The 18,397-nt window shown below is 33.1% G+C and overlaps 1 protein-coding gene across 1 annotated transcript; it reads left to right on the top strand.

The window, feature by feature from the left end:
• The first annotated feature begins 7,940 nt into the window (after window positions 1-7,940).
• On the top strand, window positions 7,941-9,879 carry LOC108454849 (AAA-ATPase ASD, mitochondrial-like). The gene has a single exon (XM_017753448.2). It carries the CDS (start codon window positions 8,088-8,090, stop codon window positions 9,654-9,656), a length of 1,569 nt encoding a protein of 522 aa, XP_017608937.1. The 5' UTR covers window positions 7,941-8,087; the 3' UTR covers window positions 9,657-9,879.
• Window positions 9,880-18,397: the final 8,518 nt, after the last annotated feature.

Genomic DNA, 18,397 nt, shown 5'->3' with positions numbered 1-18,397 from the left:
AGGAGCTTTTTGGGCCACGCCGGGTTCTATCGAAGATTTATCAAGGACTTCTCCAAAGTTGCTAAACCTTTATACAAATTATTGGAGAAGGACACGATATTCAAATTTAATGAGGAATGCTTAAAAGCTTTCAATGACTTGAAGAATCGATTAGTCACGACACCCATAATTGTCATATCAGACTGGGACTTGCCATTTGAATTGATGTGTGACACAAGTGACTTCGCAATAGGAGCTGTCATGGGCTAGCGAAGGAGAAAAGTTTTTCATCCCGTCTACTATGCAAGTTGAACTCTGACAGGAGCTCAGTTAAACTATACGGTAACAGAAAAAGAGTTACTTGCTATCGTATTTGCTTTCGACAAGTTTCGATCTTATCTTGTAGGTACCAAGGTAACTGTCTATACAAACCACTTGGCAATTAAATATTTACTTGCCAAGAAAGACGCTAAGACGAGGTTGATCCGATGGGTACTACGACTTCAAGAGTTTGATTTGGAAATTCAAGATCGAAAGAGAGTAGAAAACCAAGTAGCAGATCACTTGTCTAGATTGAAGCCGCAAGAAGGGAATTCTCCACTTGTACCGATTCAAGAAACATTTCTAGATGAACATATACTGAAGGTAAGTCATGTCCATAATACCCCTTGGTTTTCTGATATTACTAACTTTTTAGCTTGTGGTTTAATGCCATATAATAAGACATATCAACAAAGGAGAAAGTTTTTTCATGATGTGAAGTACTATTTCTGGGAGGAACCATACCTGTTTAAAAAGTGTGCAGATCAGATGATTAGGAGATGCGTGGCAGAAGAAGAAATACCGCAGATCCTATACCACTATCACTCAGCCCCAAGTGGGGGTCATTTCGGAGGAACTCGTACTGCAAGCAAAGTATTGCAAGCCGGATTCTTTTGGCCAACACTATTCAAGGATGCATATGCATACGTAAAAATTTGTGACCGATATCAAAGAGTTAGAAATGTCACCAACAGAAATGAGATGCCTCAAACAAACATCATTGAAGCCGAATTATTCGATGTTTGGGGTATTGATTTTCTTGGGCCCTTCCCTTTGTCTTTAGGTCACAAGTATATACTGGTAGCAGTAGATTATGTGTCCAAGTGGGTTGAGGCAGAGGCATATCTGACAAACAATGCTATGGTTGTGATGAAGTTTTTGCAGAAACACGTGTTCACAAGGTTTGGAACCCCGAGGGCCATCATTAGTGATGAAGGGTCCCACTTTATGAACAAGTGGTTAAAATGGTTAGTAGACAAGCACGGGGTGAAACACAAGGTTGCAACAGCTTACCATCCACAGACGAATGGACAAGCTGAACTGGCAAATAAAGAAATCAAAGGCATATTGGAGAAGGTAGTTTACCCGAACCGACGAGACTGGTCCAAAAGACTAGATGACGCTTTATGGGCCTATAGGACAGCGTACAAGACACCTTTAGGGATGTCACCCTATAGGCTGGTTTTCGGTAAAGCATGTCATTTACCTTTGGAGTTAGAGCACAAAGCTTACTGGGCTCTTCAACGACTCAACTTAGATCCTAAGCTCGCAAAAGAAAGACGGATGTTCCAACTCAACGAGTTAAAAGAATTTCGAATGTTCTCATATGAAAATGCCAAATTACTCAAAGAGAGACTCAAGAACTGGCATGACAAACACATCCGGGTTCGAGAATTTGAAGTAGGTCAGCAAGTATTGTTGTTCAACTCGAGATTGAAGTTCTTTCCAAGTAAGCTAAAATCACGTTGGTCCGGTCCATTTACAATTCACAGAGTCTATCCATACGGAGTTGTTGAACTCCAAGGTAAAAGAGGTAATTTTCAAGTTAATGCTTAGCGTTTGAAACACTATTGGGGGAATAAAACCGAATGGGATAACGTCTCGTTCATTTTTTCAGATATTTAATAATTTCTGTGTTTTGTTAATAAATAATTTAGGGTCTATTTTTTCGGGTTTAGTATGTTTAAATAAATTCTGTCTAGGAGGTTGGAACTTAAGCGGGACCATTTGTGACCCCTCCAATCTTTCCTGGGAATTTATTTTAACATAATTTTCCAAGAAATTTTTCCCTAATCAACAAAAAAAAATTTTGTTTTTCAAATAAAAGGTCAATTTGATCCAATTTTTAATTTGCAACTCAATTTTTAATTTTCATTAAGTCTAGGGACTTAAATTGAATTATTTTTAAAATTTGATTGCTCTTTTCATAAATAATAAAAACTAGATGCCTCTTTTGTAAATATTTTTAAAAGGCTTCTAGGATAAATGTCTTTAGCTAAAAAATGATAATTATTAATATATAATTATACCCATTATAATATATATTAATTATTATCAATTTTGGATTTTTTAAGTTTTGATAATAAGATGATAAACTTTAATATATAATTATATCTATTTATATATTAATCTTTATCAATTTAGCATGAAATTAGGATTTTATCTTTGTTTTAATAAATTAAATAGCAATTAATAGTTTAATATATGCATATATCTAGTTGTTAATTGTTGTTATCTTTATATAGGATTAGAATTTAGAATTTTTATTAATTAATTTGTTTTAAGAATTTTACTCTAATTCCTATTGCTCCTCCAATAAATACTACCCATTTTCCCATTCATCTAATACTTAAAACCCAAAGCACCAAAATACCCAAGTGCCGAAACCCCAAGCAGCAGCAGCTCCAAGTAGTCGGCCAGCACACGCCCAGCTCCATCGCACGCACGTCCCGTGCTCAACGTGCGCGTTGCCTCGAGTGGCCCCAGCCTCAGTTCGCACCAGGCCTTCACCCAGCAGTATCTCGCTCTCCGCACCATCTCAAGTGCTTGAATCTCACCTGCACCGAACGCCTGTTGTTGCTACCACCACCACTGCACGCACTTGCTCCCACAGGCATCATGCCCGCACGCCTTAGCTGCTTGTGCGACATTCCTCTTCCATCCATCCTAAGCCTCAAACCTCCAACCTTTCTTTTAAATTCCCATCTTTTTCTTCATTATTATTATTAATTCCTAGAGTTCTTATATTTTTACAAAAAAAGTGGTAAGACCTAGTTTTTCTTAATTTTAATTTTAATTAATTAAATTTTCAAATCATTGAATTACTAATAATTTTATTAAAATTTATTGAGAAACAAATTTTTCCATCTTATGATCTGGTTAAACATGCCTCGCAAGAGAACTCGTGCTTCCGCTCAAATTAATGAAACACAAAAAAAATTCCACTGTGAAGAAGCCAAAGTGAGATACGAAAGTATCTTCAAAAACCAACAGATGCATCCAGAAAAAGGCTTCACTTTAAAGGAGAGCAACTACCGAGACTTTATGGCATGTATTCGTCAAGTTGCTGAAACCCTAAATTGGGAGTTGTTTTGTGAAAAGAGACCAAGTGTGGATGAGGAACTAGTTCGTGAGTTTTATGCAAATTTAACTTCAAAAGAGATCATAGAAGTTCTAGTTCGCGGAATCAAGATTTCATATTCGAGCCATGGACTCCACTTTCGAAAAAGGAGCGAAGCGATTCATGCAAAGGCAATAGTGATGGAGCAAAAGAAGAGTCAAATACGGAAGGGTCTGCAAATAAATAAAGGGAGGATCTTGACTTTATTTTATTTCTATTCTTAGGTCATTTTAGGATTAAGTTTAATTAGGAATTTATTTTTGTTTTTTGCATAATAAAACAAGAGAGGAAAATCACTAATAAAATGTGAACAAGTCACAAAATTTAAAGTGTGGCAATAGATATATACATGTCTAGGATTGGATTTAGAAAGAGCTTGGTACTGAAGCAGTCAAATTGAATCACCTCCTCTTTTCTAAAATCCTACCTGGTGTATAGTATCTATTCACTTTAAACAATGAGGACATTGTTCATTTTAAGTTGGGGGGATCGAGAAATTGAATTATTTCCACTTAGGATAAAATTTTTCTTTTAATTATGATTAGGATATATTTTGTTCAGAAATTTGAATTCTGTTAAGTATGCTCAATTTGAGTATAAATAAAGTTCTATTATTTCAATAAATTATTATGTTAGCTTAATAATGACATGAATGTGTTTTTAATAAAGCATGCAAATTCGTACCACAAAATTTTTAGTTCTTTAGGAAAGTTAGGTATGCATGAAAGTTTAAGTCTTTAGAATTGACTTAGTAGTTTCTTGAGGCGAAATCCTAGGGAGCATGAAACGTTGGAAATTATTTAGGCAACTATTGTTTGGACCATTTGAACCTTTCAAGCCCACCATGGTATATTTTATCTGTTGAAACCCAACTTTGAGATTATATGGCCTGATTTTATTCCGACCCTTATAATAATTAGCCATTACTTTTCGCTTAATAATCTTAAAATTGTCCCAAACACTAGACTCAGTAATATTCTAGATGTTTTTTGAAAATAAGTTTGGGGGAGTTGACAAGAAGTATCAATTGCTAGAGAATTGCAGTACACAAAGTAAGTGCTCGTGTTAATTGAAAAAAAAAAGCACATATATTTGAAAAAGAGCATATGAAAGTCAAGTTGGTTTATTGAAGGTAAAAACTCCGAAGGTTCAATTGACGCTGAGTCTAGGTTTTTTTTAAACCAAAATTTATCCATCTTTCACTTACCCCTAGCCTAGCCACGTTACAACCCTGATAAAGACCTATTGATTCAAAGTCCTCATGCTACCTACATTAGTGGAGAGAAATTGCTACGATCAACATATGAAGACATAAGTTAAGCTTAATGATTACAGCTTAGTCTCTAATAAAGGAATAAAAATCAAATTGGTAAGGGTTAACATGTCTTTATTACAAAAGCATTTAGTCTAAATTTTGCTATAATAATAAGTTGTTGAATTTAGTTTGAACAATATGCATACTTAAGTAGCATAACTAACAGATTTCTTGTCTTTGAGCATAAGCATTTTAAGTTCATAATTTTGGGAAAAATGTTGTTCTGAAGGAATTTTTTTCAAAGTGTTCCCGAGAAATTCTTTTCAAAATTTGTGTATTACTCGGGACGAGCAATGAATTAAGTTTGGGGTGTGGAAACACAAAAAATTATATACTTTTTCATACCCTTTTTAACTTAAGACCAGGCTATTCTGGTTAAATTCTTGTTGAAAAATAATTAAATATTATAAAATAATTAACTTATGTTAAAAATATGAACATTATGAATTTTAATTAATTTTATAGTTAATTTTGATTAAATTTGGTTATTTTTGACAGAATTACACAATTGGAGAAAAAGGGCCCGATGAACACAGCGAGAAGAACAAAACCGAGAGTAATTTGAAGTATCGAGGCCAATTAATTTCCAGCCCAAGACGGTCCAGAAATGTGTATTAATTCATAATTAAATTAATTTTAATTTATTTCCTAGTTAATTTAGGTTAAATGAATTAATTTTAATTAATTATGAAGAAAGAGCCTAGTGAACCGCACTGGTTGAACCGAATGGAGTGAGCCGAACCATCCACTAATTGGGCTGACCAGAACCGTCTATTGGCTGACCCAAATCAGCAAATTAGCTGATAAAATATGCTTGCAAAAAGGCCCTTGAAAAACCTCCAAATTACGTTCAAACCCCACCTTTATTTTAGGCTTTGTAGATTTGCCCCAGCCTATTTTTAGCAAGGTTGAAAGCTTCAACCTTGCCATGTGTGTGGCCGGCCATAGGAGGGCTCTCTTGGCTGCTGAATTTTCTATTTTTACCAGCCCTCTTCAGCTATAAAAGCCACCCTATGCTGCCCATTTCAAAGCATCCCTCAACATCCCTCATTCCACAACATTCTCTCATCCTCTTTTCACTTTTCTCAAAGTTTCCTCTCCATTTTTCCATCCCATTTTCTCTTCCTCTTGTGCCGATTTCCTCTCTTGAGAAAGAGGCGTTCTTCAGCCATCTTGGGTAGCAATCAAGGATTTATAGAAGCCTTGCTCGGCGAAGACAACGGAGACAAAGAACGGAGCAACAGTCAAGCCGCAGAGAAACATTGGATTTGCTTTCTGTTCCCTTTCTTTTTAATTTCTGTTGTTTTTATGATGAACATATCTATGAAAAATATTGTTGTTGAAATGGTTATTTTAATCAATGTAGCTTGAATTTAATTCGTGTTGGGTTGATTATATTTTGCCTACTTGAATTATTAAATTAGTGTTTATGCTGTTATAGGCCTCAGTGAAATGCTTGATTAAGTAAAATCATGCTTAAGTTATCTGGCATTATAATTGTTTAGATAACTAAAGAATTAATTGTTTAAACGGATTGAAATTGCAATTAATGGACTCAATTATTTAATCAGTGCATGTTTAATTCTTCTAAGGTAACTGAAAATTAAATTAGCATTGTATTTGGCGATACATATGCCTTGCATAACTTGCAAGATTGTTGTGATTAAATTGTTTCAAGGTATGGCTACTTTGTTACTTCGCATAATCTTTTACATGTTTATTAAGTTGAATTAATCGGTTGAATTGACATAGGAATATGCGAGAGATAATTTAATTTAATAAGTATGTATGTGCGATAGCATGTTTACTTTATTAAATCTGTTTAGTCGGTTGAATTGGCATAGGGATATGTTCAAGAGATAAATGGAATTTTAATTAGTAAATATGTTCATAAGTTAGCAAATCACTGGGTTGCCTTGAATTTATTCATAACAACATAAGCACAAATTTAATATTTATAAGTTAAAAAGGTATAATTAATCCAACACAATTATATCATCTTGATTAAATCTTAATTGAAATCGTGCACTAGAACTCTTTCATTTTATTTAAATTGTTTGCTTAGTTTTAAAATCTTAGTTTATAAATCACTCTTTTCAAACCGAAATTATTTTTACCTCACCAAAGTATTTTAATTAATTTCATAAATATTGCTTTTTACAGTCCCTGTGGGTACGATAACTCGACATTTACTTGTCACTTTATTACTTGTTACGATTGTGTACACTTGCACATTTCCACCATTCCAGTAGTTCGATACCTAATCCCATCAAAGTTCACTTAAAAATTTTTCATGTTACATCCTATAAATCTCCCATTACTTTGTGGTTGACTCTACAAAGCATACTCAAATCACATCTTATCACATGTCTATATGAATTCATGAGAAGGGATTGTATGAAACTGTAATTCTATGTCATCCTTACCTTTTCTAATAGGAGAATGACAAATCAAATTTTTTTTATCCTAGTTTTTAATACTTTTAGTTAGATTTGAATTTTTTCAGGAGGAGAAAGTTGAAAATGAGAGGAAAATTTTAATTTGTCATTCTTCTATTGGAAAGGGATAGAGATAACGTAGAATCACAATTTTATACAATCTTTTCCCGTGAATTCACTTCATCTATAAGAAGAGTCAAACTATTGAGAATTACCGAAACTCTACCAAATCACTTGACTGACAACTCTCCAAACGCTCAGATCACCGTTAGAATCTCTTTCTTCCTCTAACTCTTCATTGTGTACAAACAAACAATAATGCCAATATTAGAAAATATTTCAATATATGTTTGTTTTTTCTAATTTTAAATGAAGGGTAGAAAAAGGCGTTTCTACTTCTTTACTACATTTCTAAATGGTGCTAGCCTTTTACCTAGAAGCGAATGCCAACCCCTAAAATAGAAAAGTATTGTTTTGATTCTTTAGAAAATTTAAAAAATTTAAATTAATAAAATAAAATTATCCCCTAAAATTATAAAAATTTAATTTAATCATTTAAAAATAATATAGATGTAAACTATTAAAAATTAAACTTTTATTTCTACTCCTCTCAACAAATTGTCTGACTTCACCTTGCTTTTACCCTTCTCCATTTTCCTTACCTGATGATGAGCCAATGGTCATTAATGGCGGCCTACATAAAGACAAACAAATTATAGTACCATCTATTAAAATATGGGAGAAGGAAATACCTGTGGTCCACTTTGGAAATTGTATGGAAACTTGCGGCATGAATCATATAGAAATTACAACTCGAACACCAAGTAATAGGTAGTCCTTTATTCCGATATATATAGAGCAGTTACCAAAGTTCAAAAACACTTCCAAGTAACTTTAAAGAGTTTCAGAAAAAATGGCGATGGTGGGAGAAATGTGGTCTCATTTAGGCTCTACAATGGGAACTTTGATGCTTGTTTATACCGTTTTTACACGGTTCTTCCCCCACCATCTTCAAGCCTCTTTTGAAAAGTATTTCAATAGAATTGTGAGATTTGCATACCCTTATGTCGAAATTACTTTTGATGAGTTCACTGGCGAACGGATGAAGCGCAGCGAAGCCTATTCCAGAATCAAAAGTTACCTCAGTGACAAGTCAACGGCATCGGCCAAGCGTCTCAAGGCCGATGTTGTGGAAGATAGCCAATCCCCAGTCCTTAGCATGGATTATAACGAAGAAATTACTGATGAATTTCAAGGCGTTAAAGTTTGGTGGTCTGCTAGCAGAATTCGTCCAACAACACAAATGATTTCATGGTATCCTAATGATGATGAAAAGAAATATTACAGGCTTACAGTCCATAAACGCCATAGAGAATTGATCACTCAATCTTATATTAGCCATGTTATGATGGAAGGCAAGGAAATCGCGACGAAAAAACGGAAACGGAAACTTTATTCGAACAATCCGAGCCAGAACTGGCACGGATACCGAAGGAGCAAGTGGAGCAACGTCCTGTTCGAACATCCTGCGACGTTTGATACATTGGCAATGGATGCGAAATTGAAAGAGGAAATCAAGAATGATTTGATCAAGTTCAGCAAAGGGAAAGATTACTATGCCAGGATTGGAAAAGCTTGGAAACGTGGATATCTCCTTTATGGTCCTCCGGGGACTGGGAAATCATCGATGATTGCGGCAATGGCAAACCTATTGGACTACGATGTTTATGATCTCGAACTCACTGCAGTGAAGGAAAACACGGAGTTGAGAAGGCTTTTGCTTGATACGTCAAGCAAGTCGATTATCGTGATCGAGGATATTGATTGCTCTATCGATCTCACAGGCCAAAGGGAGAAGAAGAAAGAGAAAGATGGAAACGAAGACGAGCCCTCGGATCCGGTCACCAAAAGGGTGAAAGAAGAAGAGAAAAATGAGAGTAAGGTTACATTATCGGGAATTTTGAATTGTATAGATGGACTTTGGTCGTCTTGTGGGGGTGAAAGAATCATTGTTTTTACAACAAACTATGTTGAGAAGCTTGATCCGGCATTGATAAGGAGGGGAAGAATGGATAAACACATTGAACTGTCTTATTGTTGCTTTGATGCATTCAAGGTGTTTGCGAAGAATTATTTGGAGATTGATTCTCATTCATTGTTCGGAGAAATCGAATCATTGTTGGGGGAAACGAATATGACACCAGCTGATGTTGCGGAGAATTTGATGCCGAAATCTGATTATGACGATGTGGAAACTTGTTTGAAGAGATTGGTAGAAGCTATTAAAGATGCTAAGGAGGAAGCAAAGAAGAAGGCTGAGGATGAAGCTCGTCTAAAGGCGGGGAAAGAAGAAGAAAAACAGAAGCAAAAATCTGTGAAAGAAGAAAAGGAACAGTCTGGTAAAGATGACAAAGAAGTGAAAGAGAATGGTGTGGCACTGGAGGCTGCAGAAGTGAAAGAAACCGTGCCCATTAATATATGATTTAATCACTGTTCATATAGTGTTTAGTTGGTGGTGTCTCTATTTACTATGTTGGGTAAGGATTTATGTGTTACATTAGGACTATGTTTAAAAATATGAATCCGAATCCTTGTACTGGTGTATTGCATATTGAATTTGATTCTAAAAATGTAATGGGTTGAATTTGATTGGGGTATTCAATTTAATCCTACAATTAGGAATATTAAGGTTGATTTCAACAAAATTTTAATTGGGTAATGTCACATAATTTCTTATTTTAACTTAAACACTCGTGGTTTAAAAGGTTGGTGGTTTAATGAATCAAATTCAAGTTAATATCAAAAGTATAACTTCAATTCTTTCAAGACCTCCCAATTTTCCTTCCATGATTTTTAATCAAAATAGTTGTGCAATCGATAAATCTGGAATGAAGGTGGCTTATATAAATTTAGGCAGAGTATTAGCAAGATATTAAGCATTCTCTCCAACCCTTTCGCCCATTCTTGGACATGGAAGGGCTTATATAGAATTGATTGACTAGGGCTTCATTTGGACAATTGTCCTATAATGTTAGACCAATGAGTCCTACTAGTAGAGATGATGTGATTGGATGAGATCCCTATTTTTTAGAGTTAGCCGTAAAATCTTGAGAAACTTTATAAAATGTGATTGTGGAAGCTTTTATATCGATTTTGATATTACTTAGTGGCAGCTCATGCGGCTTAGCAAGTTCTTTTGAGTGAAATTGTTAGGCATAACAATTCTTACCACCATCCTCTCCCCCTCGACAAATTGAGATAGAATCTTTCGAGGTTGAAGTGTTTGGAAAGTTGATCAAATATGGATAAAATATTAACAAGATATTAAACACTGTTTTTTTTTTTGAGATGGAAAGATTTATGTAGAGAAGTTTAACCTAAACTTTTTAAACGGGTGTTATAATATAATGTAATGAACTATTATTAATTAATGGAGCTTTGAATGATTTTTTTAAAAGACTATAGGTTGTGATTGAGAGAATCTTAAGTCAGCTTAAGTAAGAAACGCATGCGTGTTTGGTGAACCTCTCTGAATGAAGGGGTTAAATATAAAAAAGATATAGTCGTTAGAAAAGGAAAAATCGGAGTATAAATTATTATTTTGTAAAAGGAAGATCAGCAAGTTGGCATAGATGGTGACTAAAAAAAGTGGCAAATTGTGTATAATTTCGTCTTTTAACTTTATAAAAATTTATTTTAACACATTATTTATTTTTTTATTTTTTTAATGTTTAAATTTATACTTTTATTAAATTATCTCAAAAGTTAATTTTTTAACGTTTCTAAATATATATGTAAATTGTCCATGTGAATGATATATCAACATTCAATTAATTTATTAATTTTTAAAATTAAAATCATTAAAATTATTAAAATAAATTTTTAAAATTTTAAAATTAATTAAATATTTATGTCTCATTTATGTGGCACTTCACATGTATTCGTGTTAATAAAGTTATAAATATTAATTTTTTATTTATTTTAAGATGATTTGATAAAAATAAAATTTTAAATAATTAAATAATTAAATAAAAGATTAAAATAATTTTTCTATCAAATTAGAGGTTGAAAAAGTTATTCGGTAGAAAATTACCAACATCACAACTGATGATGAAAGATGAAAGAATGACTTTTCTTCTTTCTTTTTCTTTTTCTTTTTATTTTCCTGAAAAATAAAAAGACAACGACCTTTGACTGCATGCCTTCCATCAAATTAAATTTGCTTTTTTCTCATGACGTTGAAATTTGGTAATAATTAATGAGAAATTTCCCACATGCTCGAATGTCTGGCTTTACGTAAGGGCTCCATTCTGTTTTTGATTTATTATTTTAATAATAAATATTTTATTTAAATTTAATTATGAAAATATAATATTTTATAAATAATGATCTAAATTTTCAGGCCCAATGACTTAAACAAAGATTTAATAATTCTTTTGAATAACATGGTAAGTGCATAAGTGTCATGCTTTAGTGAATCATAACATGACACATCATTATTAAATTAAATATAAATATTAAAATTTGTAAATAAATATTGATAATTTTAATTAAACATTAATTGTAACTATTATAAATAAATATTAATAACTCTTTAATGTAAAATTTAAAATTTAATGTTTTAACATTTATTTATAATTAATTATTATTTAATTATGTTAAAAATAAAGTTTACAATATTTATTTATAAGTCTTTTACTATTATTTTTATTTTATTTAATGATAAAATATCATATTATTATTTACTAATAATATATAAAACTTATACATCCACAAAATATTCAAACTTATCAAAAGACAAACTTCCATTGAGCTAAAAGACTAATACTTTTCTTAAGAATTGTTTAACATGAAAGAGATGAGTAGTTTCCTCCAATACTGTCACATTTAAAGGAAAATTCTGACCACCTTTGATAAAGCATTTTCAAGGAAAATTCTGACCACCTTTGATAAAGCATTTTCAACAACTTTCAATGAATATGGCTACCTTTTCAAACCATATGTAAAGCAAAGTTCTTATCCATACCATCACACTTTAATCTCTCCATTTCCTACCTGTAAAATAATAAATTTTTCTATATTTTTAAACAAATTTTTAAAAAAAATTTATTTCTATAAAATTTTATTAATTTTTGTAATTTTTAATCATTACTAAAATTTTTATAATATTTAATCATTTTTTAATAATTTTAAAAAATTAGACTTAAATAATCAATTAAACCCTCTTAAAAACTTATTTAAGTCATCCAAATCAACTCGCCGTATTGACTATCATGTCAGTCACACTAGCTTGCCATGTCAACACTTAATCACCTGTTAAGGGCTTAAAAAAATTATTCAACTTAATACAAATAATTATTCAAAGGGCTAAATTAGATCTACTTTTCTACAATAAGTTTAATTGATTTTTCATTATTTTTGTTTAACCATTTCAAATTGCAATGAAAAGTAATTCTATGTTGCTAAATAATGGGAAAATTAAGCATATATGTCACTTTTAAAAATATTTAGGATTTTAGATTAATTTTTTTGAAATTTAGTGTAACATACTATTATTTGACCCAAAAATTTTAATTGAATTCTACAAATTACATTAACTACCGAAATGGTGAAAACCATTTTCTTCTTATGATTAACAAAATTCAATAAAATCTTGTCTTACGTTTTGTAAACTGTGGTTTAATTTTCATTAAACTAAATTAGACCAAAATGAAACTTTCCAGAATGGTTTGAAACCCTTTTAGACTAAGCGAATTATTATTCAGAGTTTCAAAACATCATTGCAGCGGAAAAATAGTTATTTTGCTATGAATAGAAATTTGTATTAATAATACTTTAAAAACTTGCGAGTTTATTGAAACAAAACAAACTTAAAATCAATGTCCATGGAAACTCCAATTTTGTTCACAACTAAAAACCCATAGCTTTTCAATAAGTCCAAGCCAAAATTCAACCATAGTCCATAAAATTTTCTTACAGTTCAAATGAAATCAGATTATCAAAACTTATGAAAACTTTATTTATTTAAACCAAATTGTGTCATTCCAAGACTTCTGACTTGCGGAGTCCAACGCATAATCGCGAGAGTTGCCTAAAAAAAGGAAACTAAGGGAGTAAGCTACGAAAGCTCAGTGTGATTCTAAACAAATGTGATCGGACAACGCGGTAATAAACAATCAAACAAACATGCAACAGCTCAATCTGAACCATATTCGGAAATCACTTCAAAGTAAAGCACCACAAAACATAAGCATTTAACTGATATTAACAAATAGAATCATATACTAGCAAGCAATCAGACAGTCGTTTTCTAACCATATCGAAATAGAACATCACATTGTTTTATCACAACCAAGTCAGAGTACAGAATGCAATCATGCTCAATGTAGCCCATACCAAAATGTCAGCCTATCCAACCTCTACACACCATCTCCGTAAATCACACACACACACCCAATAAGGGTATACTAAACCCTTTCCAACCTCTACACACCACCATCGGGTTATGGTGGGCCCATCTAACCAATTCACACCACGAAGAGATCATTTGCCTCGTTATTGTTATACAGTCACACTGCTGACGAATTTATAACGCAGTTTAACTACTAAATCAAACTTCCTTCTCTTCAGAACAAATTCCCAAACATAGATGCAAATGCGTATGCAAATATCATAGAGTCGATACGTATATCAAATCAAATATTCTCACATTCGATTATGAAATAACATAATCCACGAAACACAATCTTTTGATCAACACATCCAGACATTTCCATATATCAAAATATTATACACAATGCCATTCCATCAACTTAAGTACATAACCAAACCAAATTTGAGAATTACATATATATAATTATTCTAACAAAAACACGCCTTATGAAGACCTACCACAACCAGTATTCAAGTCCCAAACAATCCTACAGAGGTTGAACATACAAAGGAACATTCAGGGATCAAAATGAATCAATTAGCAAACACTATAGAAAAACTATAAAAATAGGACCACACGGCCGTGCGGGAGTGTCCAGGCTATGTGACAGGAGTACATGACCGTGTGACTGAGGGACACGCTCATGTGACAAAATTACACAATTTGAAAAGTAAGGGAGACACAGTCGTGTGGCTGAACGACACTCCCATGTGACTAAAACACACAACCGTGTGGCTAAAAGACATGCACGTGTGTGATTCACAATGTCCCTAACAGAGGTCACACGGTTGTGTGGTCAGCCCGTGTGACCCACTCTAGATCGTATGAGACAAAGTTTATCGAATTCCTACAACAGCACACGACTGTGTGGACCATACGTGTGCAACATGAGCCCATGTGGTTTGTCAACCACCCCAAAATTAGCTGCAAAACATGAAATTCAACACAAAACGACCCCCAATTACAATGTTTAAGAAACACACTTGAAATTGCAATTCCAAGCACCAATGAATGATTGAAATGCCTCAGTTCAACCAATTCTGAACACAAAACCTAAGGCAAGCTAACAACTCACCACTAAACCAACAAGCTTATTCTATTTTTAAAACACAAAAACTAAATTAATTGCCCTTTTGAAACACTAACCCAGCCAACAGACCTTAATACTTCTAGCCCCAAATTTCGGGGTGTTACATTTAGATAAATAGGACGTTTTTGTGAGACATCGGGTGTCACATGGAAAAAGTGTGCACTGCATAGGATTTATTTAGAAAAATAAAGAACATGTTAATCATTCAATTGCCAATGGTTAAAAAATCAGGGGCATTGATTTTCCAACCGTTGGTACCAAAAACTATTGAAACAAAAAAAACCCCAATTCTTAAATTTTTTTCCTATATACCCTCTACACTTTCAATTTTTTTCATTCAATCTCTCAATTATTTCATTCTTAATTTTCTATCCTAATCTCTCAATTTTCTCTCAAATTCTTCTTCTCTCAATTTTCTATCCTAATCGTTCGTAATATCTTTTTTTTTTCAATTTTCATCATCTTAAAGATATTAAAAATGTTGGCGCCTCTAATTCGTTTGGATCACAAACATATTTTCGGTGTCCAATTACAAATGGTAAGAAAATATTATTACATTTTTTAATTTTAATTATTATCATTTTTAAGTTGTTAATATTATTATTTTTTAATTTTTTATGTTTATATAATCAGGATGAAGATCAACTTATTGAAGCATTTATACACAATATTAGTGTGAGAGCATCGTGTGTTATTGAACAGTACTTGAAAGAGAAGAGATTCTTACATATATCCTGTATACTTGGTGGGACTAAACTGGAGCTTGGACTTTTCAATGCTTTGCTAGAAAGATGGAGACTTGAAACACATACATTCTATATTTCGTGCAGTGAGTGTACGATTACACTCGGGCATGTGACATTACAATTTGGTCTACCAGTTGATGGGCCAGTCGTTATGGGGGTTGTGCATATTGGTGATTGGAGCACAATTTGCCACCAAGTATTAAGTAATGTGCTATACAAGTTTAGTGGTAAACGAATAGATATGAAATGGTTAGAAGATAATTTCTCACATCTCGACAACTCTTCTAGTGTGGTTGAAAGACAACAATTCGCTTAAGCATTCATACTGAAGTTGATCAGGGGTCTTCTAATGCTAAATAAATCTCGAAATTTGGAACATTTAAGGTGACTCCTACAAGTAATATACCTAAAAGAAGCTAGGCAACTCATTTGGGGATCAGTTGTCCTGGCTACATTGTATTGAGAGATGTATTGAGGAACTAAAGCATAGAAATTAAAATCGATGGTTTTATACTCCTTTAATCATGGGCACAGTACTGCTTACCATTTCTACATCCCGAAGTAAACTTCCCGCCATATCAGTTCCCACTCATAATAATGTAAGATTCATTTAATAATATAGTAATGATATTATTTTTTATTATTATATTTTTGGAATGACATATTATTTAAATAGGTTGAACAATGACGTGAGTGTGTGGGTATACCGAAAAACTTAAAGGTATTCGGTTATGTGTTAGATCAATGGTCAAAAGTCGATGTTAGTTTTTGAATTTTTCAATTAAATAATAATTTCGTAAGGATTTGAAATTTAATATTAGGCAAATAATAAAATTTATAATTTTGTACTACAGTTTAAATGGATGTCATACTCTAATTCAAAAATTCAGGAATACATCTTGTCCGAATATTTGACGAATCGAAATATCTGGCACATCAAAGTGCCATTGATAGTTTTTGCAACGATTGAGATGCATGAATCTAATCAAGTAATGCGCTAGTTTGGGTTTGTGCAAAATATTCGACCCTTACCTCAGAACCTCAATGAACTTCACAAGATTGACTTGTGAGGGAGAACCAATGACGATTGCCCTAAATTCTATGCCAAGTATATCTACTTGTGGGAACATAGGTATGATTTCATACCTATGCGTGAACCAATTGTTAGATTGAATTTGGCAACGTCTTCGGATTACCTGACATGGTTTAGACTTATTGTATGCCATATTTATTTTCGAGGGAGGAAAGGAGTAGACAAATTCATCATAAAAGGCCAACACGACCGCAAATAAGGCCGTAATTGGTAGTACATGCATCGAGTTCATCATCATCAGCTCCAACCCCTAATTCTATACCGATGGGTGCACCCTCCATTTAGTATGTTTCAAATTTTCTAGTGCATTTATTAACCACATAGTTTTCACACAAGCATCAAATTACGCACCATCATACCATATATCAACACTTTCTCTAAGAATATTTTTTGCACCACCTCTATCCATAGGAGCATATTACATGCCACTGTCATCAACAAGAGCAATGTATTTACAATCGCCTACAATTCCAACATTCTATACACAATTGGTTTATTCGACACCATATATTTCTCCACTGATAGTGTCATAAACACCACCAATGTTACACCCTATGCCTGACTCGATTTACCATATCCGAATATAAAATGTCACAATACTTACATACTTGACAAAATTTTACAGTATGTGAAAACCATATTGAATATACCTATTATTTTTTAAAATCCTTTTTATGTCAAAAGGTTTCAATATAACATTTTTTATTTGTCACAGACTCTTAAAGGTAGCATAAAGCCTTACAACATAAATGCTTGATAAAACAGATATAGTTATAGCATGTATTATTATTTTTCATTTGAAAACATGTTTCTAAAAGTGTCTCTCTGTATGCATAACAATGCCCTCGATCGACCACCATGGTGCATCTCTGGCTTGGTCCCTCCCAACACACTGGTTTGATTATCAGAACCTACATACCAAAAGACACATATAAGTTTAAAGGAGCTTAGTGAGCCTCGCTCATTATTACCTTTAAACCATGTTGTAGAATTCTTCGACTCAAGGGTTTGGACTCCTTCTTATACCTTGGCAGATACTTTTCTAATTTTTGGTTGGTAGATAACCATACGCCAATCTTTACACTTAATTGTCTTATACACATTTCACTCGACTGGTGGATCTCAGACTTCACACCATATTTTGAATCTCATTACACAATTTCTTTGTATATGATAGTTGGATACACTTCCCAGAACGAAACTAAGTAGATACTACTCTTGACGGATTCTTTTACGGTACCAGTGATTATTAGAACATCAATTACATCGTATCTTCAAATCAGTCCAAATAGACATACTTGCTTAAAAGAATACAACATTGTGTGCACCATATCTTGACGGTGACTCGCGTTTGATGTGATCTTAAAGACATTTAAGTCTCTTACAACTTTCTTGGGAATAATCTTTCATCTTTTGGAAACATCCTGCAATCAATTCCTTAGATACCACCAACAGGTGGATGTTTTAATGCTCGTATGCGCCAATAATTTAACTCGTCATTAGGACAATAGAGTGGTAGATTATGTTACCACAACATGCCCAACAGTCTATGTACCTACCTTACTCATCTTTTCAGATCCATCAATTTTCAGGGTGTGACAAAAAAATCACTATTCTTCACAGGTGAGTTATCTTCACAATCACCTATTAATACAACCAACAATATATGATGGCAACCTAGGATGAAAATGCAGTCTAGCACGAAAGAACATGATGAAGATTACGATAAATATGGAGATGATAAGCTGAAACCCCAACCATGAAAAAATCGTCCTCATAATCAACACCCACCGAGTTGTGGCACACATTCGGCCTGACAACGAAGATGAGTTTTTTTTATTTTAATTGTTTTCATGTACAT

This window comes from Gossypium arboreum, chromosome 9, assembly GCF_025698485.1.
Source record: "Gossypium arboreum isolate Shixiya-1 chromosome 9, ASM2569848v2, whole genome shotgun sequence".
NCBI classification, from domain to species: domain Eukaryota; kingdom Viridiplantae; phylum Streptophyta; class Magnoliopsida; order Malvales; family Malvaceae; genus Gossypium; species Gossypium arboreum.
This window is presented reverse-complemented; position numbering and strand designations above follow the sequence as displayed.

What these genes read in the sequence shown, in the direction of transcription:
- LOC108454849 (XM_017753448.2), top strand. Translation starts at nt 8,088, where the DNA reads ATGGCGATGGTGGGAGAAATGTGGTCTCATTTAGGCTCTACAATGGGA.